Source organism: Pneumocystis jirovecii (assembly GCF_001477535.1).
Source record: "Pneumocystis jirovecii RU7 chromosome Unknown supercont1.7, whole genome shotgun sequence".
Taxonomy (NCBI): Eukaryota; Fungi; Ascomycota; class Pneumocystomycetes; order Pneumocystales; family Pneumocystaceae; genus Pneumocystis; species Pneumocystis jirovecii.
Genome location: NW_017264781.1, coordinates 19,193 through 46,909, shown reverse-complemented (window position 1 = coordinate 46,909; position 27,717 = coordinate 19,193). Strand labels below are relative to the sequence as shown.

The 27,717-nt window shown below is 25.8% G+C and overlaps 11 protein-coding genes across 11 annotated transcripts; 6 read left to right on the top strand and 5 right to left on the bottom strand.

Moving 5' to 3' along the window:
* Window positions 1-94: 94 nt before the first annotated feature.
* Window positions 95-2,933, top strand: T551_01677 (anaphase promoting complex subunit 2; the record flags this gene model as incomplete). The annotated part of the gene is made up of 16 exons (XM_018373940.1): window positions 95-239; window positions 286-366; window positions 413-468; window positions 515-603; window positions 646-1,059; window positions 1,103-1,169; window positions 1,211-1,266; window positions 1,306-1,449; window positions 1,496-1,665; window positions 1,710-1,849; window positions 1,894-2,037; window positions 2,071-2,156; window positions 2,203-2,372; window positions 2,417-2,575; window positions 2,619-2,697; window positions 2,738-2,933. The coding sequence occupies 16 exons, from the start codon at window positions 95-97 to the stop codon at window positions 2,931-2,933; spliced, it is 2,196 nt and encodes a 731-aa protein (XP_018229685.1).
* A 215-nt stretch (window positions 2,934-3,148) lies between these two features.
* On the bottom strand, window positions 3,149-5,301 carry T551_01676 (uncharacterized protein; the record flags this gene model as incomplete). The annotated part of the gene is made up of 3 exons (XM_018373939.1): window positions 3,149-4,053; window positions 4,108-4,225; window positions 4,279-5,301. 3 exons carry the CDS (start codon window positions 5,299-5,301, stop codon window positions 3,149-3,151), a joined length of 2,046 nt encoding a protein of 681 aa, XP_018229684.1.
* A 222-nt stretch (window positions 5,302-5,523) lies between these two features.
* T551_01675 (uncharacterized protein) lies at window positions 5,524-7,017 on the top strand (the record flags this gene model as incomplete). The annotated part of the gene is made up of 6 exons (XM_018373938.1): window positions 5,524-5,609; window positions 5,655-5,730; window positions 5,771-5,920; window positions 5,960-6,101; window positions 6,149-6,646; window positions 6,689-7,017. 6 exons carry the CDS (start codon window positions 5,524-5,526, stop codon window positions 7,015-7,017), a joined length of 1,281 nt encoding a protein of 426 aa, XP_018229683.1.
* Window positions 7,018-7,056: 39 nt separating this feature from the next.
* On the bottom strand, window positions 7,057-7,677 carry T551_01674 (uncharacterized protein; the record flags this gene model as incomplete). Its single annotated transcript, XM_018373937.1, has 3 exons — window positions 7,057-7,103; window positions 7,154-7,471; window positions 7,512-7,677. 3 exons carry the CDS (start codon window positions 7,675-7,677, stop codon window positions 7,057-7,059), a joined length of 531 nt encoding a protein of 176 aa, XP_018229682.1.
* Window positions 7,678-8,108: 431 nt separating this feature from the next.
* T551_01673 (uncharacterized protein) lies at window positions 8,109-10,509 on the top strand (the record flags this gene model as incomplete). Its single annotated transcript, XM_018373936.1, has 10 exons — window positions 8,109-8,226; window positions 8,272-8,314; window positions 8,363-8,445; window positions 8,491-9,154; window positions 9,203-9,228; window positions 9,274-9,404; window positions 9,448-9,813; window positions 9,856-10,305; window positions 10,350-10,397; window positions 10,441-10,509. 10 exons carry the CDS (start codon window positions 8,109-8,111, stop codon window positions 10,507-10,509), a joined length of 1,998 nt encoding a protein of 665 aa, XP_018229681.1.
* Window positions 10,510-10,726: 217 nt separating this feature from the next.
* Window positions 10,727-11,246, bottom strand: T551_01672 (uncharacterized protein; the record flags this gene model as incomplete). The annotated part of the gene is made up of 3 exons (XM_018373935.1): window positions 10,727-10,857; window positions 10,899-11,172; window positions 11,217-11,246. The coding sequence occupies 3 exons, from the start codon at window positions 11,244-11,246 to the stop codon at window positions 10,727-10,729; spliced, it is 435 nt and encodes a 144-aa protein (XP_018229680.1).
* A 1,442-nt stretch (window positions 11,247-12,688) lies between these two features.
* T551_01671 (endo-1,3(4)-beta-glucanase) lies at window positions 12,689-15,292 on the top strand (the record flags this gene model as incomplete). The annotated part of the gene is made up of 5 exons (XM_018373934.1): window positions 12,689-13,246; window positions 13,292-14,410; window positions 14,461-14,880; window positions 14,930-14,997; window positions 15,043-15,292. Exons 1-5 carry the CDS (start codon window positions 12,737-12,739, stop codon window positions 15,290-15,292), a joined length of 2,367 nt encoding a protein of 788 aa, XP_018229679.1. The 5' UTR covers window positions 12,689-12,736.
* A 1,041-nt stretch (window positions 15,293-16,333) lies between these two features.
* T551_01670 (uncharacterized protein) lies at window positions 16,334-17,651 on the top strand. Its single transcript, XM_018373933.1, has 2 exons — window positions 16,334-17,362; window positions 17,415-17,651. Exons 1-2 carry the CDS (start codon window positions 16,394-16,396, stop codon window positions 17,619-17,621), a joined length of 1,176 nt encoding a protein of 391 aa, XP_018229678.1. The 5' UTR covers window positions 16,334-16,393; the 3' UTR covers window positions 17,622-17,651.
* A 45-nt stretch (window positions 17,652-17,696) lies between these two features.
* T551_01669 (uncharacterized protein) lies at window positions 17,697-19,176 on the bottom strand (the record flags this gene model as incomplete). The annotated part of the gene is made up of 6 exons (XM_018373932.1): window positions 17,697-17,766; window positions 17,813-17,921; window positions 17,961-18,141; window positions 18,188-18,305; window positions 18,349-18,604; window positions 18,654-19,176. 6 exons carry the CDS (start codon window positions 19,174-19,176, stop codon window positions 17,697-17,699), a joined length of 1,257 nt encoding a protein of 418 aa, XP_018229677.1.
* An 836-nt stretch (window positions 19,177-20,012) lies between these two features.
* Window positions 20,013-24,436, bottom strand: T551_01668 (uncharacterized protein; the record flags this gene model as incomplete). Its single annotated transcript, XM_018373931.1, has 15 exons — window positions 20,013-20,387; window positions 20,433-20,566; window positions 20,614-20,842; window positions 20,891-20,947; window positions 20,993-21,252; window positions 21,307-21,817; window positions 21,862-22,523; window positions 22,565-22,801; window positions 22,845-23,227; window positions 23,269-23,479; window positions 23,523-23,651; window positions 23,695-23,866; window positions 23,911-24,116; window positions 24,165-24,303; window positions 24,347-24,436. 15 exons carry the CDS (start codon window positions 24,434-24,436, stop codon window positions 20,013-20,015), a joined length of 3,795 nt encoding a protein of 1,264 aa, XP_018229676.1.
* A 1,207-nt stretch (window positions 24,437-25,643) lies between these two features.
* Window positions 25,644-26,683, top strand: T551_01667 (uncharacterized protein; the record flags this gene model as incomplete). The annotated part of the gene is made up of 5 exons (XM_018373930.1): window positions 25,644-25,737; window positions 25,782-25,814; window positions 25,863-26,000; window positions 26,041-26,319; window positions 26,364-26,683. The coding sequence occupies 5 exons, from the start codon at window positions 25,644-25,646 to the stop codon at window positions 26,681-26,683; spliced, it is 864 nt and encodes a 287-aa protein (XP_018229675.1).
* Between the last annotated feature and the right edge of the window lie 1,034 nt (window positions 26,684-27,717).

Sequence of the window (27,717 nt, the reverse complement as noted above, 5' to 3'; positions counted from 1 at the left end):
CTCAAAACTAACGATAAAACAACTTATTTTAAATTTAAAATAAATCTTAATATATTTAAAAAAAATCAATAATATCACTATGTTATTTTAAGCTATGAATGATACATCCAGAAGAGCAATTTTTAACTATATTTTTGGTGAAAATTTAGGCATTGGTCCTCCCAGTCAATGTACTCAAAATGTTGCAACAGCATGGAAATTAGCAAATCATTTCTTTTCTCCTGAATGCACTTACAAAGGTAGTTTGTGGATATTTTCTCTTATAAAGAATCATATGTTTTATAGAAATTTCACCCAATATTAAAACAGCAATTAATATTCTTTGTCATCATGGATTAAAAGAGCGATTACAAGAAAATTATGAACGTATCTTCATCCTTATGGTCTATATTCCAAATTAACAAACAATAAGATGCGATAAGAATTCATTTTACTGAAAAGTTTTTGCCTATTTTACAGACATATAATGTCATTACCCTTTTATAGTCTCTATGAATATATTTATAATATATAGATCACACATTCCAATTTAACGGAGTTTATTGAAAAACTTACAGAAGCATATCATATTTATGAACAACCATTAATATTAAGTCATTTTAAGTAAATACTCTTATATATATAACCTTTCTGTAATAAAAACAGTACATCTAAATCATTCAGACAAACGTTTCACGCATTAGTTAACAATTATATTTCAGAAGACAAAGTCTATCCGATTTTTTTAGGATGGTTATTAGAAAATATGGCATTTTGGGAGGAAAATGAATCAAGTCCTCAAGTTACTTGTTTTCTTTCAACATGTAAAAATATGGAATTAGTTGGATTACAAAAACACTTAGAAAGAGCGTTTGCAGAAAGTATATCTCAAAGACTAAATAAATACATAAGAGAAAAATACTCTAAAAAATGGGATAGAAGCATTCAAGAAGAAATTGTCGAATGGACTATCAATAAATTAGGAAAACTTATATCCCTTGTTTTAAAAATTGACATAAAAAAAGAAGACTTAAATTTACAACTTGAAACTCTTGCTTGTCACTTTTTAGCTATGCTAAGGTATTATAAAAAACCTATATATTTTCAAATGTTAACTGTTTAGAATTGATGAACTATTTGATATTATAGTAGACTATCCATATTCGTCCGTTGCACTAGGGGATCTAAGAGTATTAAAAAATCAATTCTTTTTAAATTATAACATCTCTAGCAATCTATGAAATTTTCTCCTCTTAGAGATTATTTAGTTAATTCATTTCAACAATCGTAAAAAAAAACATTTAATGCATTTTTAACATATTTTAGATGTAAAACAAGACTTTTGCATCCGGGAGCAGATACACAAGATATAATTTCTCAGTATATATCAACTATTAAATGTTTTCTTATTCTAGATCCTCCTGGAGTACTTTTAGATAAAGTAGCAAAACCTATCAGGAAACATTTAAAGTAATATATTTGGAAAATCTATCTTTTTTTAGTTAATATTTTGTAGGAATCGAAACGACACTATTAAATGTATTATGATAGGACTTGTCGGGGATGAAACAAGTGAATTAAGCGAAGAACTTGGTCAAGCAGATCCATCATCTCTTCAAGCAGACGATGATGACGATGACTTTGATAATCTTAATTGGACACCTGATCCTATTGATGCTGCACCAGGTAATAAAATATAAAGTCATACTATTATGCTATTTATTATTCAGACTTCCGGAAAATGAACAATAATGATATCATTAAAAGTCTTGTTAGTATTTATGAAAATAAAGATATTTTTATAAGAGAACTTCAAAATCTTCTAGCAGATAGACTTCTTACTGCAATGAATTATGAAACCGATAAAGAGGTAAGGTATTATTTTGAAACCAAACATTTTTTAATATTCTTAAGTTACGAAATTTAGAACTTTTAAAGTTACGCTTTAGTGAAAATAGTTTACAAATGTGTGATGTAATGCTTCACGATATTGCTGAATCTAAAAGAATTGATACAAATTTACATAAAGAACTTAATAATACGGTTTTATCATTAACAGTTATTCATTTTATATAAATTTAACATTAGAAGACACCAATACATGCGAGTATACTTTCTCGACTTTTCTGGCCAAATTTTAAAGGTGAAGCACTATGTCTTTCGAAAGAAATTCAAAGGTAGTATATAAATAATACTTTAAAATCTAAAAAAATAAAAAAACAGTTATATGGATAGTTATGCTGAAGATTTCGAAAAACTAAAAGCTTCAAGAAAATTACACTGGATACCCAATTTAGGCCACGTACAAATTGAAATAATACTAGAAGACAGGACTTTAAACATGAATGTTAGACCCGCACAAGCTTCTATTATTATGCTTTTTCAAGAAAAGAGTTAACAATATTATTATGTCTATATATTTACTTAAAAATTTTAGATGAGCAAACTATAAAAAATTTAATGACAGCTATAGGACAAGATTATACAGATTGTAGAAGAAATACACTTTTTTGGGTAAAACATGGTGTACTTAAAGAAGTTACAAAAGACACCTTTAAAGTTCTAGAATATACTGAACTAGAACCGTCTAATAAAAGTTTAAAATTTTATTATTTATTTATAATTACTAATTATATTAGCTCTTTCAGCATTAGAAGAGTTAATTTCAAATGTTCAAGCCATGGAAGAGCATGCTTCTGAAGAAATGATAATATATTGGTAATTATTTTTTTTTATAAAAACATTTTCTAATTTATAGGTCTTTTATAAATGGTATGCTTACTAATCTGGGACCATTGACTCTAGAAAGGATCCATTCAACATTGCAAATGTTCGTGCCCCCTCCAAATATTTATAATCGTTCTATAGACGAATTACGTGAATTTTTAGCTTTAATGGTAAAAGAGGAACACCTAGAGTTTATCTCTGGTCAATATAGACTAAAAAAACAATAACCCATTATAAATATATACATAAATATAAACCAAAATATCTAAATAACTCTTTAAAATGTTATCTATAGCATGAAATATCCAAAAAAAAACTATAAATTAAAATTTTAAAATATATCCTATAAAAATAATAATCAAAATGCCCCAAAATATTAAAAATTTAAAAATTCTACACAATATTAAATATATATTTTTTTTTAATTATATGAATTAACTCCTTAGGCAAAGATATTTTTTTGTGTGGATACCATTTTTATAGAAGAATTCTGATTCCCTAAAACAGAAAAACATGATATCTTTTGAAATGATGGGCGTGGTATATTAGAAAACGAAGAATTATTTTCTTTATACTTCGTTAGTTTTATATTGGAATTTCGAGATGATATTTGTTCAGTAGAAACCGTATGTTGTAAAGGAGAAGCACGAGAAACGCCCAATCCAGAAATCAATATTTTGGATTTTGAACTAGGACTATTTTTTGAATTAGGACTATTTTTTAAATTAGGACTATTTTTTGAATTAGGATTATTTTTTGAACTAGGTGTGTTTTTTGTAGGTGTTAATTTTAAACTTAAATGAGAAGTAACTTTATTGCTCATTCTAGTTTGTTCCATTATAGCAGGAAATATCTTGAGCTTAGAAAGCTGTATAGGTGTATCTTCAGTAAATGAAGATATGCTAGATTTTTTAGATAAATTAATATTGTCAGAATGATTCGTAAAACATGTGCTATAAACATAGCTAGGATAATGTAAATTTCTGGGTGTAGATTGAATTTTAGATTTAACTTTAAGCATATCATATAATAAAGGCCGACGCTTATTTTTAGATACTGGAATCAGAGAACAATATTTTATCGGAAATTGTGGAGTTTTTGGAATTGTACACGACTTAACTGATTTAGATATCACTGATTCTGAATCATTAACAACAGACTCAGTATTTTTTTCTGAATCTTTAGAAGAGGTATCATTTTCTAAAACTATATTGTCAATTTTTATAATATTTTTATTTAAATTTTTCCATCTTTCATATAAAGTATTATAACCTTCAATAACTTGGCTACTATTCGTTAGTTTATTCCATACTCCCCATTCTATAAGGGTAATAATCCGTATTATAGCTACAGTTTGTCAATATTTAATTGAATTTATACTTTTTTAAATAAAATACATACCGTAACTGTCTCTTTTCACTTTATATGTCTTATACGACTCAGTAACTTTTTTAGTTATAGGCGAAGAAGTATTAAATTTCTGTATTTCTAATTCTAATGAGTCCATAATATCTGTTGCCTATAAAAAATTTATAAATTAATATATGTAAATAAATATATCATAAATCTTACCTGTTTATTAACATATGAAAAAACAAGTATCCATTTATCTTCTTGAAATTTTCTTTTTACAGAAGAAAAATTGTCTTGTAATTTTTTACATTTAATTTCCAAACTATGTCTTCTTTGTTCTATATCATGAATAGCAGTAGGAAACAATTCCAGAGCTTTCTCCTTAAAATACTCAATTCGGAGCTTAAAAAAAATAAGAGATGTTTCAAGTGGTTTTATTTTCTCGTAAACTTGAAATATAAAATTTTGACAATTCCTATTCCATTTATTCAAAATGTCAGTTGAATTTATTTCCTCCAATGTCCCTATTTTTTCATCATCAAAAACATCTTTAACAAATGATTCCAAAGATATAAATTCCATAAATTGATGGGAAATAGAAGGAATATCAAGAGTTCGTTCTTTAATTTCAAAAACAAGTACATCACATTTCTTAAGTTCTTGATTTATTTGATTCAATATCTCAATACAATCTACCCATTCTTTTGAAATCTCTATTTGGTATTTTATAAATCCAAGAAATTTTTTAACAAACGTCCAGCCTTGAGATATTTCCTGAGATTTTAAATTTATAGAATTAGAATCAGAAGATTCTTGAAAAATAGAATCAGAAGCTTTTTCAATAAAATTACTAAAAATAGAAGACGCATTTATAACCTCTTTCTCTACTTCATTAAATAGATCTTTTGCATGATAAGCCCATTCAATATCATCATCAAAATCCAAGGCTCTAAATATAAACACAGCAGTTTCAACCCAATACAGAAAATATACTGACACTTCAACAAGAATATTAGAATAATCCTTAAAAGATTGCTCAGAAATATCTTTTTTTAATAACTTTGATCGAGGAATAGACAGTAATGATATAAGTTGTAATAACTGCTGCTCAAAAGAATTATTCTGCAAAAAAACAATAGAATCAGTATCTAAAAGACATCCAAACCGAGGATATGGCACATTATCTTCATCTCGTGCCTCTATTTTATCTATTTCTTCAAATACATTAGGAAAAATATTCATTTTTTAAATATTTTTTATAATTAAAAAAGCAGTTTAGTCCAAAAAATACTGAAATTAACAAAGAAACCAAATAAAACTCTCACAAAAAAACTAAAATAAGATAAGTTTTTTGAACAATTTTGTTATTTTTTTCCATAATTTTTTATCTCATTGCGAATACCGTCTGTGGAAATACCGATCTTGAAACGGTAAACTTTAAAAATCTCGAAAAGATAGCCCGTTATGATTGAAATAGCTCAGCAATTTTTGCTAAGTAGCGTTCCAAGCGCCGACTGGATATCTCAAGTATGGTGTAAATCAACATTAAGGTAATTATTATATATAATTCTGACATTTATTAAATATATTAAAAGCTATCCTGTAAATCCACATTTATCTATTGAATCTATTACAGATATGCTGATTAAAGCACCTGGAGTTGCACAACAAGTAATTTTTGTCTATTTTCATATAAATTTATAATAGATAGGTTCCTTTTGTTTGGAATTTTATTGATAAGCCAGTGGATGGTCAGATCTTTTTAGTATGGCTTTCTCCAGAGTCAAATATGAATCCTCCTTCAGATGGACTTCAGTATATGGATTCTGAAAACTGCTATCGTGTTGATATTGGGGGAAATGTATTTTTTTTTTATTTTTATTCCAACTCAATTATTTAGACAGTAGAAATTTTTGAACATAAATATGGATTTCATCCAGCAACAGAATCCCATACATCACGAATTAGACGGCGTTTTAGGCTTATTAAGGGTGGGAATGATCAATTATGGCTGATTTATTATTTAAGGTCAAATGAAAATGGTAATTTTCTATATTTTATAGTTTAAACACAAGTTTACAGTTCTTAGATCGATTACTTGCAAATAGTCAAACTGCTATACCACAACCTCCAAGGAGCTATCCTCTCCCGTATATCCAAAATAAACCATTCATGTTATATGAGAATGCTATACAGACATCTCGTTCCTATAGTTCTTCATCTAATGTTCTTACAAGACCTATGATGTATTATAACAATTCCCCTTCTACTAAAGGAAGTCAGAATTTTCAAAAAAATCAATATTCTAATCAATCCGGAGAATTGCATTCTAATTCTACATATACAATACAATCAAACGTATCTTATGATTCAAGAAAAAAACAAAAAACAAATTCTTCAACATCTATAGACTATGGATCATCAAATACAGAAAACTCTCTATCAACTCAATCGAAAGCAGCACCTGAAACAGAAGAACCACAAGGTGATGAATTAGATTTCTTAACACCTCGTGATATATCTATAGCACGATATATGAGACATCATGACTGGATAGAAGAAATATTTAATAGTACTTTTAAGATAGGTAGAGTAATTTCAAGTAAAACTAATTTTCTAATTTTTCAAGATGACATCTTATCTTCACCACTTTTTCCTAACTCCCCAGATTTTACAATTGATGCTTTAAAAGAAAAACTATCTAATACTGAAATACAAATTATGAAAGATTTACATAAAAAACGAATTGAAAAAATAAAATTTTCTGAAGAAGCAGTTTGGCTTAATGACGCAATTAATGAATTAAACAATGCTAAAAATATGGAAGAAATTGCATCCATAACGAAAACCGTTGAAGAAAACTTAAAAAAAAAAAGTGTACAAAGAGTATTAGTAAAGAAAATACATATTAAAAAAACAGATAAAAGACCAGAAACCCAAGAAATGCTTAAAGTATAAAATTTATTTTTTTTTTAAAAAATATTACAAAATTAGAAATTACATAATAGTATGTGCGTAGCGTGATAATTTTGCTACATCCATTTCTATATTTATTATTAACAATATTAACCAAATATCTAACATTTATTCTTACCTAATTCAGAAAGTCGTTCGTTTACTTCTAAATCAGCTAAATTTAAACTTTCGATCATTTTTTTTGTATCAGTACGAACGTCTTGAATATCGCTTTTTGTTACAACATTATTCTGCAATTTTTTTACATTTTTTTCCATTTCTTCTATCTGTTTTACTGATTCAATAATAGAATCTGTTATACGCTGTAATTCTTCTATAGATAAAAGAAAAGTATTTGATGCATGCTGATATTCATTTATTAAAAAATAATATCCAGCTGCAGTGGCAAAACTTGTCCCAATAAAAAAACCAAGAAATCCTCCACGAAAAGAACTAACTGCATTTTTAAAAAATGCTTTATATACTATCTACCTTACCTACAAGTGGTTGGCTAATATCTTTCAAAGCATGCGGTGCTTTAGTGTCCGCATATAATCGTATATTTTTATAGACAAATAAACATCTTGAAGTCCTTAAACAACGGGCAATATCTACTATATTTTGACTCCTATTCAATGTCCATTTCATTCTCCAAAGTGTCATATCTGACAATTTTTAACGCTGCGTTAACTCTACGTTAATTATTTTTCAAATCAAAGCTCGACTAACAAAAAAAAAGAATTTTTCTTGCAGAAATTTTATTATTCTTCAAAAAAAATCACTTATTACAATTATTTACATTCCTTTCTTCTATTCAAACACATATATGCAATCTTATATAAAACTTATTATACAATTCTTAATTTAGAAATATTTATAATTCTCCGAAGATTTATCTTCAAACTAACAACGATCCAATATTATTGATAATAAAAACACATTACAGTAATCATAAAAGGTATTTAACTGCGCATATATACTGTATAATGGCTTAATGTAACCATATAATAGTTTATCAGCTTTATGAATATGCAATTGAAGTATTTTTGTAGAATTTGAGGAAAAACACATTATAAAAACAGCAAAACACACCAATGAATTCAAGCAAAAAGAAAGAGATCGAATCAAATGGCCTTCGTATAAAAAAAGACAAATTATTTAGTCCTTTTTTCCTAGAATTGTTATCTCTTTTTACACCCAAACAGAATTGTGGTACTAATACAACAATTGTATGCGGTTTATACTGACAGAATCTAGGTTCGGACAAAACAATATGTATTTCTTTGCCAATAGATTTCCGGTAAAGTTTTTCAAGAATTATTTCTAGATTGATTGATTTTTCTTAAAGGCATCTTGCTCATGCAAACAACAAAAAAGAAGCCATTGCTCTTTGCCAAGAATCATCATTTAATACATATGAATATTTCTATAGTAAAACTCTCATAACATTTACTCTTTTCTAATATTTACATTTAGAATCTAAAACAAATACAAGTATCGTTACATCAATCAATTCGAATTTAGTAGCATTGAATAAGCTACATCCACCTCTGAAAGTTGACCAAACATCTATTATTAATACAACTCTCAAAACATTTATCATACCGTCTGAAAGTACAATAGTTTATAGACATAATAACGACAAAAAATCATTTTATATGAAAGATGTACTCTTTCGCCAACCATCCTTAAGTACTATCGAAAAATCTGCAGCTACAAAAATCTTTCTTGAAACTTACTTTCATAATATTCTTAAAAAGCCAAATCCACGAGATGAAAGACAAAAAAATCTTGAAATGCAATTAGAAAATACCAAATTATCAGACCAGGACCGCCAAAATCTTCGTCTTGAATTTAACAAGCAAGAAACAAAATATCTTAGATCTCTTCGTCAACGAGTCGATACATCGAGTTTTATTGCTTTAAAGACTATAGGTCATGGAGCTTTTGGTGTTGTAAAATTAGTCAAAAAGAAAGACAATGGCATGATTTATGCAATGAAAGTTCTTAAAAAAGCAGATATGTTGAAGAAAGGTCAAGAAGGACATGTATGGGCCGAACGTGATCTACTTGCTATAGCCAGTGATAATGGAAATTGGATTGTTAAATTGTGTTATTCTTTTCAAGATTCAACACATTTGTAAGTTGTTTTACAATATTATGCTTTAAAACTAAAATAATATATAAGATATCTAGTTATGGAGTATATGCCCGGTAGACAATGCTCGATTAACGAATATTATACTTACCACTTTATAGGAGGTGATTTGTTAAATTTACTTGTCATTAAAGATATATTTCCAGAAGATTTTGCGCGATTTTACATTGCAGAAATGGTACTTTGTATAGAAGAAATACATAAATTAGGATATATTCATAGAGATATTAAAGTAAAAATTAGAGTTTAGAAATAAAAAATGCTAATGATATTAGCCAGATAACTTTTTATTTGACCAGTATGGTCATATTAAGATTTCTGATTTTGGTTTATCAACAGATTTATCATGGCTACATGACTCTGCATATTTTGAACAACAGAGAATATGCCTTTTAAAAAAAAATGGAATTAATATAGATAACAACATTAGTAAAAGAAAGAGTTTTAATATGCTAGCTATGTTAGAATTATATGAAAATAAACTATCTAACAATGGAATTCTTACATGGAGAGATAAAAATCGTCGAGAATTTGCATATAGTCTTGTTGGAACTAATAGTTATATGGCGCCAGAAATCATTAAAGGTGAAGGATATACAAAAAGCTGTGATTGGTGGTCCCTTGGTGTTATTCTTTATGAGGTCTATTTAAATTATACTTTTTTATATTCTAACAATTAAAAGTGTCTTTACGGATTCCCTCCATTTGTTTCAAAAACTAAACATGCAACAAGGATAAAAATACTTAATTGGCGTCAAACTTTGCATTTTCCTACTACCCCTCATGTTTCTAAAGAAGCACAAGATTTAATTAAGATGCTTATATGTGATCACAAAGATCGCTTAGGCTCTACTTCTTTTTGTCACCTTTATTCTAACCCATTGCATACAATATCCAAACAATCAAATTCTGAAATATATCAGTATTCATCAGATGCGGAAGAAATAAAAGCGCATCCATGGTTTCGTAATATAGATTGGGATTCTTTACATAAACAGACACCCCCATTCGTTCCAAAAATTAAAGATCTAACAGATACAAAATATTTTGAAGAACTCAGTAAAGACGAAGTATTGCAGTCTGCTCCAGGTATAGGACAATACAAAATAAGAGACTTACTTCTTAGAGACAAGGTAAAATAAAAAACAAGTGTATTATATTTATACTAATCTTACAGGTATATGGTGAGGAAGTTCTTCAAATTCGGGAGAAATTAGCATTTAAAGTATATATTTTTAATATTTTATTATTTTATCTTACAAAACTAGGGTTACACTTATCGCAGAAAAGATATTCCTATATATAATTATAGTATGAATATGAATAACGAAAAATAAAAGAAAAAAATTAATACATGTTTTATGAATTTTTTTTATGAAAGAATTATATAATTATGAAATATATACCAGAATATTTTGTTTTTTTATTATATTATTATATTGTTATATAAATATTAGTATTTATTTCACTTAATGGAGAAAGCAATTTTTAAAAACAGTCTATTCATGCATTTTTATATGTCCAAATGTCCTTTATATCAACCATTATTATATTTCAAGATTTGAACCGAGCTTGGTAATATCTCCAAGCCATATTTCTAATATTTTGATGTGTTTCAGGAAAAAAATATGTAGATGCAGCAAATGATGTAATTACAGGAGTCACAAATCGTATAGGAAAAGTACCTAAAAATATTTGATCTATTTTAAAATAACAAATCACATACATTTTCGTGTTAAAATCAATCCAGCCATTCCAGAAACTATTACATATATTCCTCCAGACGAAATCTCTTTATTTGATGGTGCTATTTCTTTTGCAACACTTTCTATTTTATTTTCAATACCAATCCATTTATCCACTACTTCTTCAATTTTTGTCGATATATTTCTAACCGTTTTCTCAAATTGTTTCCGACCTTTCTCGATTTTTAATTGCAAGACCAATGGAGTAACTTCAACCAATACCGGCGCATCCTCTATTTCATTATATATAGAAAGCTAATAATAAATTAATCCGTCATTTAAACATAAACAAAACCTACTTTTTTTTGGTTTTCCGATGATTTTTCCATTCAATAAACTGATATTTTTCTCTAAACCCTTATACTAATATAGTTTCCTGTACTTAGTGAAACACAGGTTAAACACTTAACTATCGACCTTTGCCTTTAGTCTTAGGGCACAACCCTAATACATTAATTCTTAGGTGTTTAGACGATCTAGTTCCTTTTAGGCAATATTTTTTCCTTTTATATATGCGATGTTTATTTTAGGGAATTTATTTACGCTTTATAGATAGTACTCTATTTCAGGAAATATTTTACTATTCAAGTAATATTTTACTATTCGAGTAATATTTTACACTTTTATAAGCTTATAAGCCCAATTCCTTTAATGACTTACTATATTCTGAAGAGAAAATATGCTATATTAAAAAAGCTACTGCAAATTTTAAATGCAGAAAAATTAAAAAAATAAAGAATAAATTATTAGTTAATATAATATGTTGCTTGTATTTTCAAAAAAGCCATGTCCCTCTTTTTGAAAGACAACTTACACTATACCTTAAATCTTAACTCTTCTAAGAAATAGCTTATGAAAAATATGTATTAAAAAATAAGTGTAAAAATATAACTAGTCCTCATTGGTAAAACAGAAAAAATTACGAAAAATTTATCTAACAATAGATAATAAATGAATTTTGTAACTATTCAGTCATTTTAAAACTATATCTTGAACAGCTTACTCACTTATGTTTCCTAAAATGGCTAAGTATTTGAAAACTGATAATAATCACATATTCGACGAACGATTTTCTAGAATTGTATTCCAAGTGAAATAAGACAAAATTGTAGAAAATAAAAGCAAATATTAGTGTTTTTGCATCAATTAGTGCCTTCAAATACTAATTAGACTTATTTTTAGTAAGAAAAATAGAATATCAGTTAATTTAAGGCTTTGTGGCTGGTATATATGCGAGGTTTTCGTATCTTTTAATTAGAACAAATTTAGGCCATATTAACGTATTTTTAAAATATAAGGCGGGCAGCTTGTAACTTACCGGACTTTAGAATACTCGGGAATAAGCACTAAATACTTTTTTAAAAAGACGTGAGAGCTACAAAGCAAATGATAAAATAAACAATTTCAACAATTTTTAAAGCATACACTGAGATCAAACAACTGCATTTTATTTAAGGTCATTATTATGTTTAGTAGATTATAGTTTGTTAATTGCTTTAGGTATTATATTGTTATATATTAATTAATCATATTTTTTGAATTTAATTTCAATATTGATATATTTATGAAGGAATTTTGTCTTTCATTTACTCGGCATACTTGGTTACATCTATATACAATAATTACACTCATTTTTATAAGCTATATATGGGCATTGCCTGCTATAAATTTTAATAATAATACACATTTTAATAATAATACACATAACACTCAAGACATTATAACCACGCACTCTAAAGTATAAACTTAAATTATACGTGTTAGTTTATAACTCCTTTAGACATCGTATACGCTTGCATTGTTACTTTTAATTGCTGATATGTTAAAAAAAGTTCTTGAAATTCTTGATAGTAAATACATGTCAAAAGAATCCGATTCCTATAACTTAACGTCTCATAAGCATAATATCGCACAAGAAACACAAGTAAATAACACACTTGATCATGACAGATCTATAACTTTAAGAACAAATTCTACTAATACAATTAATAATACAAATACATCATCTACTGAAAAAACATTAACGCCTACCAAAACAGTGCCAGACAAGCGTTCAACTATTTCTCCAGATATTTACAAACCTATTAATGTTTTTCAACCCATTACTGAACGGCCACCACTTTCGATATTTGAGAATGTAACTCATCCATTGCAACCAAAGTCTATTTTTGACGGAGATCTCACGAAACCTATTCATACAAATAAATTCTATGCTAATTTTTTTCTTGGTACCCAGGAGTTTCCCACATATTTGGATCCTTATGTTGTTACATGGGTTCCTGGAAATTACAGTGGCATAACTGTTAGTCATGTAGATGATTACCAAAAAGTTTATAACTTGTATATTTTAATTACAAAGGACTAATAATTTTAGGTATTTGCATCTGATAATCCTCCTAGTTATTTTCTTAGTCCTCTTGGTATTTATTCAGTAGTTTTCAGTGCTCAAGAATTGAATAATGGGATTCTAGCACTAAGTTCTCTCGATCAAATGTCCGTTAATGTAACAATAACACCCAAAAACTCTACAGAAAAAAAAATGAGTCTTCCTCTTGTTAGAGGAGCAGCTTACATAACAGCAATTTATTCGGATTTAACGCCTCTTTTTACTTCAGTTGTTGGGTTTAAAAAAATCGAGAAAGTAGAAATCAAAAACTATAATTATTTTAAATTTATAATAACTTTATATGATGAAAAACGCTGGCTTTTATACGCTTTTCCTGAAAAAAAAACATTATTTAATCTTGAAATACAAAATAATATATTAAAAGCTACATGCGGTGCATTTAATGGAACCATACAGGTTACAAAAGTACCTATTAATAATTCCGATGCAGAGAATATTCTTGATGCATCAGCTGGTACATATGCAAAAAAAATTACTTTATCAGCAATAGTTGATGGCAAAACTGGTAATTATACTTATACATTTGATATTTTCCAGTATAAAGGACATTCGCTACTTCATTATGCTATGCCTCATCATATGTCTTCATTTGACAATATTACAGCATCTAAAAGAACTAACGTTTCTCTTCCAAGTACAACCAATGGATTAATGGTTGCTTATGTTGGAGAATGTTGGAACATGATAGAACATGATTTGCCAGTTGATATTGATTTTTTTCCATATTCACAAGGCAAAGAACCAGAATATTCAGATGAAGCTTTAAAAGCTATCAAAGAAGCAGCCATGTATGAACTTTCTCAAGATTTTGATTCACAAATAGATAAAAATACTATATATTTTTCCGGAAAAGTATTTTCAAAATTTGCATTATTATGTTTAGTTATTAACAATATTCTTAAAAATAAAACACTCGCCGAGGAATGTTTGAAAAAATTTAATCATTCATATATGCCATTTGTAGAAAATTTAAATGAATATAAGCTAGTTTATGATACAACATGGAATGGTATTGTTACAGATCAAGGATTTACAAAAGGACCGCTCGCGGATTTTGGAGCATCTTATTATAATGATCATCATTTTGTAAGTATTAATAAAACAATTATAAAGATATAATTCACTCATTTTTAAAGCATTACGGATATATGATATTTGCAGCAGCAATTATAAGTTATATTGATCCAGCATGGGCTGAAAAAGTCAAGGATTGGATCCTTGATTTAATACGAGATGTTGCAAATCCAGTTCATGATTCTTATTTTCCTGCTTTTCGCTCCTTTGATTGGTTTACTGGACATTCTTGGGCTAAAGGTATATTTGAGTCGCCTGACGGAAAAGACGAAGAATCTTCATCAGAAGATTATAATTTTTATTTTGCAATGAAGCTTTTTGGGATGACAATCGGTGATAATGCCATGGTATCAAGAGCAAATTTAATATTAGCTATTTTAAAACGATCACTTCATTCATACTTTCTATATGAATCATCAAATACAATAATGCCTCGAGTGTTTCTTCCTAATTATGTTTCAGGAATTAAGTTTATGAATAAAGTATTTTACTTATAATTTTACATTCTTGTTTTATTAATATTTGATTTAGATACATCATACTACATATTTTTCACCACGTTTAGAATGCATTCAGGGGATACATATGCTTCCATTAACGTATGTTTTCTATAAATTTTTGACTTCTTTAATTTATTTATTTAGGGCTATAAGTGCATATATTCGAACACCATCATTCGTTCAAAGTGAATGGGATAACAAATTAGCGTCAATTATTAATACTATTAACGATGGTTGGAAAGGAATTCTTTTCGCAAATCTGGCTATTTCAAAACCAAAAGAATCATATGATTTCTTTTCAAGTTGTTTTGATAGGAAATATCTTGATAACGGGTCTTCTTTAGCATGGTATCTTGTGTATTCATCTGCTTTTGCAAATTCAGCAGAATCATAATTTATTTTCATTTTCTATTATTTACAAAATGATTTACAATACATGATAATATTTATTACATAATATACAAAGTCAATATTCATATAAGGTTTTTAATTTATGGTTGTTATTTAAGATTATTATGTCATCATTTTAAAATTATTTTACTAAAATATATTTACTAAAGATTATTTATATCGCAGTATTAAAATTTTTGGGATTATATAATAATTAATGCTTTAATTTACGATTTATGGTCATTATAAATTTTTAAACATTTTTATATTTAGAATATTTTTAAATATAAAAAAATACATTTAAAATCTGAATCATGAAAAAATGTATATTAAAATCAAAAATATAAAAAAGTTTTAATTCTAAAATTTATTTTTTTTATACATACAATTTTGTAATACATAAAAAATCCTAAATTCTAAAAATTGTTTCAAAAAATTTTCTAAACATCAACAAAAATATCATAAAGACAATTAAAAAATTAAACATTAATTATCATCATAATTTAAAATAGAAATGTTTCTTGTAGATTGAAAAATATAACATGATAATTAAATCTTCCAATCATTGAAATAAAAGATTATAAATATTTTCTTATCTGTTGCCAAAATACAAAATTTATATTAAAAAGTAAAAAAGAAATTGTTTAATATATTACAAAAAATACAATAATTAATTTTGATTCTTAAAATAATAAAAAAACAATATTTTTACTTTGGTAAAAACTACAAAATTTCAATTTAAATAATTTTATTCTGAATTCTGTAATTATCATTTTGTAATTACCTAATTTGTATTTTTGATATTCTAAATTTAATATATTTTTATGTTTATTCTATGTTTATTCTTTTTTAAAAAAAATATATAAAATTAAAAAAGTAAAATAAATATTATAAAATTTAAATACTTATTTTCATAAATAATTTTTTAATTATTTTTTTCTAAATTCTAAAATATACGTTTACTAGAAAAACGTTAAATATTTGAAAACTATCTTTATAAAACATAATTTAGCATTCGGATATTCTTTGATATTCTTTTGGATATAATATATAAAGTATTAGAATTTATAATATTCATTTTTAAATAAATTTAAACAATATTAGAATGTCTTTAGAATCTTCGAAAAGGCATCCGCCTTTAGATGACGAAACACTAAAATATAGTTCATTGTCAACCAAACGCCAAGCTGTATTTGATAAAACTGAATCTACTGATGAAACACAAGTTGTGACTTTAAGAGGAATCATTTCTGGGCGAGATGCTATGGCAATTGTTGAAGAAAGTGGAGAAAATATAACTCTTTTGCAAGAAAAAACAGGAGCTCGGATATTCTTAACTGAGAATGTTCTTGGATCTGTTGAAAGAATTTTAACATGTATTGGGGCTCCAAAATCAGTTGCCAAAGCTTTTTCACTTGTTCTCCGACTTTTGCATAGTGAAGATTTAGATTCTGTTTTAATATCTAATGATAAACCTCGAAGAGTTAGACTGGCTATTCCTCATATCTTTATAGAGCCTTTGATTGGGAAGCATGGTTCCCGTATTAATGAAATTCAAAAAATATCTAGAGCACATATAACTGCTTCAGACAGTCTTCTTCCATTAAGTACTGAAAGAACATTAGTTATATATGGTACTGAAGATGCTATATATACTGCTATTTTTCATGTTTCAATAACTTTAATTCAACAAGCTGATCATATAACAAACTTGCAAACATGCTTGTATAATCCACTAAGTATGCATGGAGGTTATGGTCATCCAGCAACTTTTCAGAAAGTTTCACTTAATGACACCATGATAACACCAGCGAATCCATATGGAATTGCACCAAATGCTATTACACAACAAAACTATCAAATGTCTAGTTATACACCTGCTGACCCTCAAGCTGTAGCAGCATATAATATCCAACAGCAAAATCAAGCAAGCTCACATACTACTAAACAAGGACAATCACAGCAGCTACAACAACAAACACAGCAAACACAGCAAACACAACAAACACAACAGTCATCACAAGCTGCTCCTGGACAACCAATTACTCAGCAGATATTTATTCCAAATGATATGGTATTACCCTTAAATATCACTAAACTTATAAATTAATTTATATCATTTATAGGTTGGGGCAATAATTGGCAAAGGAGGAACAAAAATTAATGAAATTCGCCAGCTTTCTGGTTCCCATATAAAGATCAATGAGCCTGCAGATAACTCAGCTGAAAGATTAGTAACCATAACAGGGACACCTGAATGTAATCAAATGGCCTTGTATATGCTTTATTCTCGCTTAGAAAATGAAAAGGTAAGAAATTATTTACAATACTAATAAATTCATTTTAATATGTAAATATAGCATCGTGTTTAATTATAAAAATTATTATTTAATAAATATGTTTATTTTTTATTTGCATCTTTTTTCAATAAGTAAAACATGGTCACCTTCTTCATCATATTCTTTTTTAGATATCCATCTATAAAATCATTTAGCATATATTAATTTTAACAAATAAAAAATACAATTGATGAAATGTTCCTAGACTAGCTAAAATGCTACCTCCTAACCATGACGCATATTTTCGTTCGACTGTATTACCCGAAGCATTGATTTTAATACGACTCCCTGGTGCTATAATATATTAAACATATCTAATATTGATATTTTTACCTAAAATCTGAAGTTCTGTTAAAATTCGATCACCAAATCCTTGTATTAAAGATGTCCCTCCTGTTATAATAATATTTCCCAATAATGTTGCCCGAATATCAGTATCGCATGCCATTGCACTGTTATAAAGCAATTGAGCTAAAGAAACAGAATTTTCTGGAGGCATTATTTCGGGAGATTCCTAGATAATTTTCAAAAAAAAGTCAATAACTAAAATTAAAACTTACAGTAACCAAAAATAAAGGATTAAATAAAACCTCAGGAATTTTATATCGATCAATATCAATTAAAAGATTATAACCATCAGGAAATTCAAAAGCTTTTGCTGGTCGAGATGAAGGTATTCTAAGAAAATCAATTATTTGAATGAGTATAAATAAAATATTACGATTCACTTAACGATCTTTCAAAAACCTGACATATACTTTCTTTAAACTCCTGCATAACACGATCTTGTTGAAAAATATGAAAACTATTATGAATATTTGAAAATGTACGTAACTCTGCCTTAGAAGGTACACCTGCATTAACGGGAATTTTCTTTTTAACCATATAATGAGGAACAATAGGAATATTAGCTCTATGAAAATAAGCACGAGCTTGAGCAGATAAATAATTCCCAGCAAGGTTTTGTTTCATAACACCTGTATATATATATATATATAATCCAAATAAAAAATAAACTATTTTTACCTCTTTTTAAAACAAGACCATCATAAATAGGTGTAACAGATGCTACTTGAGCACCAACATCAAGAATTAGTGCAGTAGATTTGCCATTAGCAAATGACGCACATACTGCATTTTTTGCAAGATAGAATGCAGGAGAACCAAATTTTTCAAACACAATTTCCATAGTTTTTTCACGATTTTTAGGAGGATTCCAGCTTGGTTCAGTTACAAGTAAAGGATGCTCTACTGGATCAACTCGTAAGCACGTTCGTATTGCATATGACCAGATTTGTGTTGCAATATCCCAATCACAAACAATCCCCTCTGACATAGGATTCCTAATTTCCATTCCAGATCGTGGTGCATATATAAAATTATCTCCTATTATTATTTTTGATTCATTCTCTTCTGTTAAAAGGCCATAATTGCTTTCTATAACACATTTTGGAGTATCTTCTCCTGCATATCCTGCACGAGTATATTGTGATCCTGGATCCAAAACAATTGCAGAAATTTCATCTCCTCCGTATATCTGAGTTGTCATTTTTTTAATTAATTGTTTTTAAAAATTATTAAATCATAAAGAAAATTTATAAAATAAATATCTAAAAACATGAATATTTTTGAAAAATTAATGAAACGATTAATAATGTTTTTAATATATAAAATTTATAAAAACTTCATAAAAATATTAATTACTTAAGATTTTATAAAATTATAAATAAAGAGTTCTTAATATAATAATTATGTACTTTGAATATTAAACAGATACTAAAATATATAATTATAATTTTTATAATAGTTTTAATTAAGATATTTTTAATAATTAAAAAATATATTTATTAATATAGAAATCATTAAAATAATTATGGTGATAAAATTAAGCAAAAATTTATATTTTATAATTCTTAATATATAGTATTATTAAATAAACCTTTTTAAATAATTAAAAAGAATTAAATTTTATTAATTATAAAACTTATTTTCAAAAAAATTATAATTTTACTTTTTGGATATTTTTTACTACATTAAAAGTTTTATTGATCAAATAAATCTATTATTGTTAACTACTTAAATAGTCTATGTTAAAATTTTTATATTATATATTTTTTTAAAAGATTTTATTTTTTTAAAACTTAATATTTTAGATTTAATAACTTTATTATTTTAATTAATACATTATTAATACTTAAACTAACAATATCAGTATTTCTTAAATACTAATCAATTCTTTTCTAAATAAAATTTTATTTTTTAAAATAATTTCTAAAATTTACTAAATTAATAACATATTTTTATAGTTGAGATTTTAAAATTTTTAAAATTATAATAAATACAAAAATTAACAATATAAACTATCGTAATATACATTTTTATATTTTAGTCACAAATAGTTGTATGTAATGGACATCTTTCTTTCATTATTTCTTTTAAAATAGTCAAAAACTTATCTTTCCGTAATATATCTGTTGTAGTAATTGATGATATATTTTCTGAAAAAAATAAATTTTTACGACTAGTTCTAACTTTTATATCTTTTGCTTTTATAAATGACTCTGTTTTCAATTCTTTAAAGTGAAGTTCTAAATTATTTACTTCATTCATACTTTGTTGGATAAGAGAACCAATTTTTCCCAACGCTTTTTTAATTGATTCTAGTGAAGGCATTTTTATATTACCATTAGTTCTTCCAGCAAGTTTTGCTTTATATAATGCAAAATCTTCTTCAGCTTTCCACAAATAATCCTCAACATTCTACATAAAATTAATAATTATACATATTAAGTTAAAAATTAATACCTGACATATTTTACGAAGTTTTGCTTGACTTTCAAGATGTTCAAATCCTAATTGCCGAACTTTAATCATTTGTGTAAATTCATGATCAATACGTGCTCTGATAAACCTAGATACTTCTATATGTTTCGCTTCTACTAAAAATACACAAATTAAAAAATATACATTAAAATAGTATAATTACATTTAATAAATGTTTTTTTTAAAAATTTTATAACATTAAGATTCATATTTTCTATTTTTTGAAAATTTGAAACATCACTTAGTAAAATGCATGCCTTTTTTTCCATTTGAGAAATCTCACTTAATTTCCATTTTTTAATTTGTTTTACAGACAGATCTATATGATCTTGTATATTATTATTTTTTTGAATTTCTATGAATTGACTTAATCTCCAAAGATTCTCTTGAATCTAAATTTTATAAAAAACTATACGATATTCAAATACATTTACACTTACAACATTCAATTCACTTTCCATTTGTATATATATTATATCGATTTCTTTAATAAGGCCCTTATTTAATTAATAATTATTTTTCTATTTTTGAAAAATGATTACCTTTTCTTTACTTTGAGCTTTAGAAACTTCACTCATAGAAACCAGTGGCATCAATTTCATTGTATGCTGCTCTTTAAATAATATGGACTTTTCGATTTCATGATTATAAATTTCATTAGTAGTGTTTAGTGTTTCGATTTTGGAAAAATTGCTAAGAACCTCAGTATCACTTTTAGGTTCCAAAACGTTTAAACTATGAGAAGAAATCAAAGGCATATTAGATAATATATTAGAATTTTGTGATATCAAATGTCCGTTTTCTATATATTTTAATTCACCTTTAATATTTTTATTGAAACAATTATAATTATTACCTTCAAAACCAATATTTTCACTTTCTGGTGATATGTATGGTAGTAAATCATTAGACTTTACTTTAGAAACATTTACAGGTAGATTTTCATGAAATTTCAAAACATTTTGAAATACTGATTTTTCAACAGAATCGCAAATAATAGACTCATTTAAAGATACATTTAAATTATTTCCTAAAACGTTTCCTTTGGAAAGAGGAGTAATCTCTGGACAAGAATGTTCTAATGAAGAAAGTTCCTTTTTCTTCTCACTATTCAAAGAATCAAAGTCATAATCAGATATCCTACTTTCATAATCTCGATTAAGTTCAGTTTTATCATAAATTTTCGCTTCAAAAATATTTCTATGAGACTTGTTTAGAATAATCGGCGGAGTTACTTCATCAAAAGATATTTGAGTATTTTTATTTATTTTTTTTAATTTTTCTGACAATTCATCAGTCCCATTAAAAGATAAATTACTAAATGAAATGCTGTTATCTTCTTTCTTTAAAAGATCTGTAGATGCTTTCTAAAAATATTAAAAAATTATTTTAGTCTAAAAACAAAGCCTACTTCCGTTTTAATAATATCGTTAATTCCAGATAAGCAGGAAACTTTAGAGTTATCAGAAGAAAGAATATTCATATTTGAATTTTCAAGGTTATTTCTTATTTGACTTTTTTGAATCAAAAAAAAATCAGAAGACTTCTGATCTTGCATTGCCGAAAATGACAAATTAGAAGACTTCACAGACATATTATCTACAGAAAGATTATTTTCTCTTTCAAAAAGACAAAGATTAGAAGTTTCCACAGAGGATTCCGATGAATTAAATTGTTGAGATTGAATATTTGTAGAATCTTTTTTTTCGTTATTAATATTAAAAAAATTCATAATTCCTCCAAAAGGGGAATCAGATATTATCTTTGGTTCTTTATCTGAAATACACTCTATTCTATCTCCTAAAGCATTATCATTTTCTATTTGTAACTCATCATCTTCAATATCATCGTCTTTATTTTCAGGTCTTGATGTATTAAATGAAAATGAGGACTTTGACTCACTAAAAATATTTTCTGACTTATTTCCATACATTTGAGATGAATTTTGAATTAAATTTCCAAAAGGAGAATCATTATTCGATTTAGTCATAGATGCAAATGATGCGAATGACGATTTAATACCTTGTGATGTACTACCAAATTCTTTTTTTTTAAATACTAAATTCTCAGTACCTAAAAATTAGATTTTTGATATCTACATATAACAACAAAACCTGTATTTGCAGATGATCCAAAAGAAGTATTTCCAAAAACAGGGATTCCAAAAGATGGAACCCCAAAAGAAGAAACTCCAAATGAGATTGAATTATTAATCATTTGTCTAAATGTATGTGAATCAGAAGTTTTTTCAGACATAGATTTTGAATTCAAAGTAGGTAAGTTTGGCATGTGTAATGGCGTAAAACCAAAACTACATTCTTTTGTAGCTACAGCTGTATTTTGATTAAAATCTAAGTAGAATAAATTTCTGAAAAAAAAAAAATATATTAATACTTATATCAGGAATATTTTCTTTAGCTAAACACATAGAACTACATATTTTGCCTGCTTTTATTGCATCAATATAAAGAACATAATATCCTGTTAAAAAATAATCATTATTAAGAAGATATAAAATAGGAAGAGGCTGGCTTTCTTTTGGCTCATCATTTGGAAATAATGGTTTTTGGATATTTTCAGATAATGTAAAATCAAGTGCAATACCAATAGGTGAAGTATCACAATCATTCAAAAGAGAATATGGTAAAGAAGCTCTATAAGTCTCATTAGATATAATTAATGTTTTCCATACTAAATCATCTTTATTACGACAAACTATACCAATATCAGTACTTGCTGTTGCTGCAATAATAATAAAATCTTTTAAATTAGGCTCCCTAAATTTTGTTAAAAATATAAATAATTATGCAAAACAAACCAATTTTTAAAATATTTTATAAAATGATGGTCAATTCTACTAGTCAATCCAAAGGGCGGGCTAGGATCTACAAGTCTTCCATAAACAATTGTTCCATTTTGCTCTCTTGTAATTATAAAAATTATATAATCATGTCTCAAGTTCTCTGATAAATTATAGTCATTATAAACAACAAAAAAAACATGGTTTTCCAGCCATAAAATAGAACTTACTGTAATTTTTAAAACCATTATTTATATATTTAATAAAGTTACCATAATATGCATCATTCAGTGACTTGGGCTTGTTGATAACAGCTTTTAGAGAACCATCTGGAGTATATTGGATTAATTTTCCATCCGATGTCCCACATACTATTTGTTTGCCTTTTTGAGACCATGAACCTTTTTAAATTAAACAGAATCAGGTTTTGATAAATATACTTGCATGAAGTTATATTATTTGCCAAAGGTTTTGAAACACTCCTTTGTGAAAAATTGATCATATGAATGTTGCCAAAAAAAGTTAATACTGCAACTATATTATTATCTACTGGGTTAGGAAGAATATTTTTAATATTTTCAATTTGAAACACAAATTCAGGTTGATGATAATTATTCTATATTATTTAAAGTATAGGTAAGAACTATTATAAATAAATACCTTTTGAAGCAATTTTTGTGTGTTATAAAACATAATTATATTTTCTTCTGTGGCCACAATTAAATATTGTTCATCTGAAGAAAAAGAAAGATTTAAAACTTTCTTCTCAAGATGTATTGTTAACAATGGTCTGTGTTCTACTATTCCTTTAACAGCTTTACTTTTTAAGCTTTCTCTTAAAGATTCAGTCCTTCCAAATACAAATCCTAGAAAAATTAGTCAATATTTTTTTTTTTTTGAAAGTCTTTATAAACCCAACGGAATTCCAGAAACATAATAACCATTCTTATTTCCTATAGATAATAAAGATGAATTATATTTAGGTATTTCATTTACAGAAGCATCCGCCAATTGTATATAGGCATTACGTTGTAAAGACAAAAAACCAAAATTCTAGAAAAGAATTAGAAATAATATTTAAAATATCCTAATCAACATCTGTATCATATTCCTTTAATTCAACTTCTACTTCATTAAAAGAATCTTTAATTACATGATCAAGAGAAAATGTCTTTAATGGTTCCATATGTATTAAAAGTAAATAGATTTCTTTTTAGAAATATCAAAATATCAAAAATATGTCTCTATGTCTTAACTTTATCATATGATTCCACTGTATAAAAATAGGAACAATTTAATCTTATCAAGGTATTTTTTAAATATGTAAATCAAATAATAAATCTTTTAATGCGTATTAAAATTTATTGTACAAAATCGAAAACATATATCGCTACATTCATTATTTAAAAAATTTGTTTTGTAGAATCAAATATTTTTAATATCATAAATAAAACTTGATAAAATAAATGTTAAAGAAAAACTAGCCCATAACAATCTTTTAAATAACCATATTTTTATAATATATAAAAATAATATTTGATATTTTGTTTTAATAATATTTAAAATATCAAGTAAAATCGATAAAAATTACTTAGAAGTTTTATAAGACTTGTAATTATGTCATAATTGCATTATAAAATATAAGTATAATATGAATACTAATAGAAAGCTTACTGATTTAAAACATTAACAGTCAATACTTTAATAAATTTAAAACATATATAACTCAGCTTTCTATAAATAATTTTTAATTGCAAAAGACAACTATTTACATTTTTAATTAAAGTTATACAGCTTTATAAAAACATACACATAAAAATTATTTACTAAATTCTTTCATATAAACAAATATTGTTTTCACATGACAAATGTACTATTAATATATTTATTACTATTTTAGTTAGTATATAATCTTATAAAGGACTAATTTAAAAATAGTTTTTTTAAAGAACAAATATTAAACAAGCGACGTTAGTTTTTAACTCCTAAATTAATTCGTTTAATACTTAAATTTATTTAATGTTTTTTTTTTTAGTTTATTTTAAAAATAGTTAACTCCGCTATCAAATTTAGATTTTAACACTATTCCTAAAGCGTAAATTCACTTAATATTAATTAATATTAGTTTAAAGCCAAAATTTCCCCTTAAATATATTTTTGTTTTTATACTCTTAAAATAGTAATTTTATATTTATATAAAGTTTAATATTTATACTAGCGTTTATATTTTAATACTTAGAATCTTTCATATTTTAATAGTTGAATCTTTTATATTTTAATTTTAAAATTAGTCTAAAATTTTTAACTATTTAAAGATTCAATTAACATATCTTCAACAATTATCAAATAACACTATTTAGTTCTACTAACATAATATAACAAATATTTTAATAATGAGAAATATATTAGCGGTTTTTATTACATCTATATTTTTAAAATTAATTAGTGCTGATGAATCTGTTTTAAATACACATAATTCTTATGAAAGTATTACATAGTATTTCTTATATTTTCTATTAAACATAATTTAGTTAAAGAACATGACTTAGATTCATCTGTATATGGTAAATTATATATGTTTTTGCAAATCTTGGTTTGCTTATATATTTTAGACCATTTTCTATTTGACAAAGTTGAATATTATCAAAATCCTGATGAATCCGTACAAGATTCATCTAAAATTTCAAAAAAAAAAAAACCAAATCCACCTACTGATTGTATTAGTATTTTTGATGGAACCAATCCAGAAGGTATATCCTATATGGGTTGTATTTATGTTAATAATTATAGAATATACCAAAAAGTGTTTTTTAGAAGGTATGAATCATACACGCTGTGGTTCAGAAGTGGATATACCTTGTTTATGTGATTCTAATAAAATGAATATGGTTGTTAAGAATTGTACTAGTGGTATAAAAGATTTTTCACATTTTGATCCTTTATTCGGCGCGTTTTATCATAAAATATGCCTTGCATTCCAAATTCCAGAACCAAGTTGTCTTAATATTTCTAATCCATCTTTTCCAACAGTTACTTGCGATGATCCTTATAAAGATTCTGGTCTTTCTGGTATATAGTTTTGGTTATATTTTTCATTATATAATACTATATAGAACAAGCAAAAAAATGCTTGATGAGCTCGGCTAATAGTTCCTACTGTCACAAATCAACAGATTTGTCGTGTCTATGTGATTCTCACTCTTTTAATTATAACCTTCATTCATGTATTAATACAAATTTTACACTTCAAAAAGAAGCTACTGAATTCCTCAAAAAATTATGTAATATACCACCTTTGGTTCCTGGATGCACACAAATTAGAGGAACAGAGTCTATTGCGGAAAGTATTGGAGAAAGGATTATGGCTGTTAAAACAAAAGGGATAATATTTTCGATAATTGGAATAGTTATGTTTGTAGCACTGGGGTTGTAGTTATGTTTTTTGGGTATCAATTATATTTTTTAGCATTAGCTATATTTTTTTAATATTAATAAGTATTTTTATTTGTTTCTTATAAGTTAAAATTTATTGTAATTTTAAGTGAACTTGATTTTTATAAAATTTTGTAGAATGTTTTTATTTACATTTATTGTTAATAAGTAGTATTATGTTTAAATTTTGCAAGTTATAGATATATTAAATATTTAGCGGAATTTCTTAAAACAGCTTTATAAATTGCTATAATTTTTATAGATTTTTTAATATTAATATTTTATTTTTTGAAGAAAAATGCGTTAAAAAAAAATATTTTTAAAAATATAAATGGAAATAAATGGAAATATGTCCCATATTAGAGTTAAATTTTAAATATAAAAATTAAGCAATATGACAGTGAGTCTTTATACTTAATATATAGAATTTTACTATTTTTGCTATTAATATTACAAAAGTATTAAAAACATTTAAAGAAAAATTAAAGATTAAAAATCAAAGCAATAAACAATATAAGGAAAAAAAATATAATAAAAAACTGTTCAATAGTTAAATATCTTATTAAATATGTTCTGTTGAGATAATAAAATAACTATATTTATATATATTTATAAAAAATATACTTTTAAAACATTTAGAAGATAGAAATAAAAAAATTAAAAATTTATATAAATACAAAAAAAAAAAAAAAACATTTTAAAAAGATAATAAAAATTTCGAAATTTAAATATTTTAATAAAAAAAATTAGTATTTAGTCATACGTACTCATATAAATCTTTTAAAAAGCAGAAAAAATTGATGAATTTTAATGAGTATATTATCAAACAATTAGACAAAATTCAAAATATGTTGCATAAAATTTACTTTTGAAACCATAATTTAAAATATGAGGACTTGTCATTAATTAATAAAGATAAAGGATAAAGGTTCCACGGTTTTAGGTAGTATAACTAATTTGAAGTTGCACAAAAAGAATAATAGTTTATCTTAAAAAAATTACCTCACATCAGAAAATTATCAATTACTAACAATA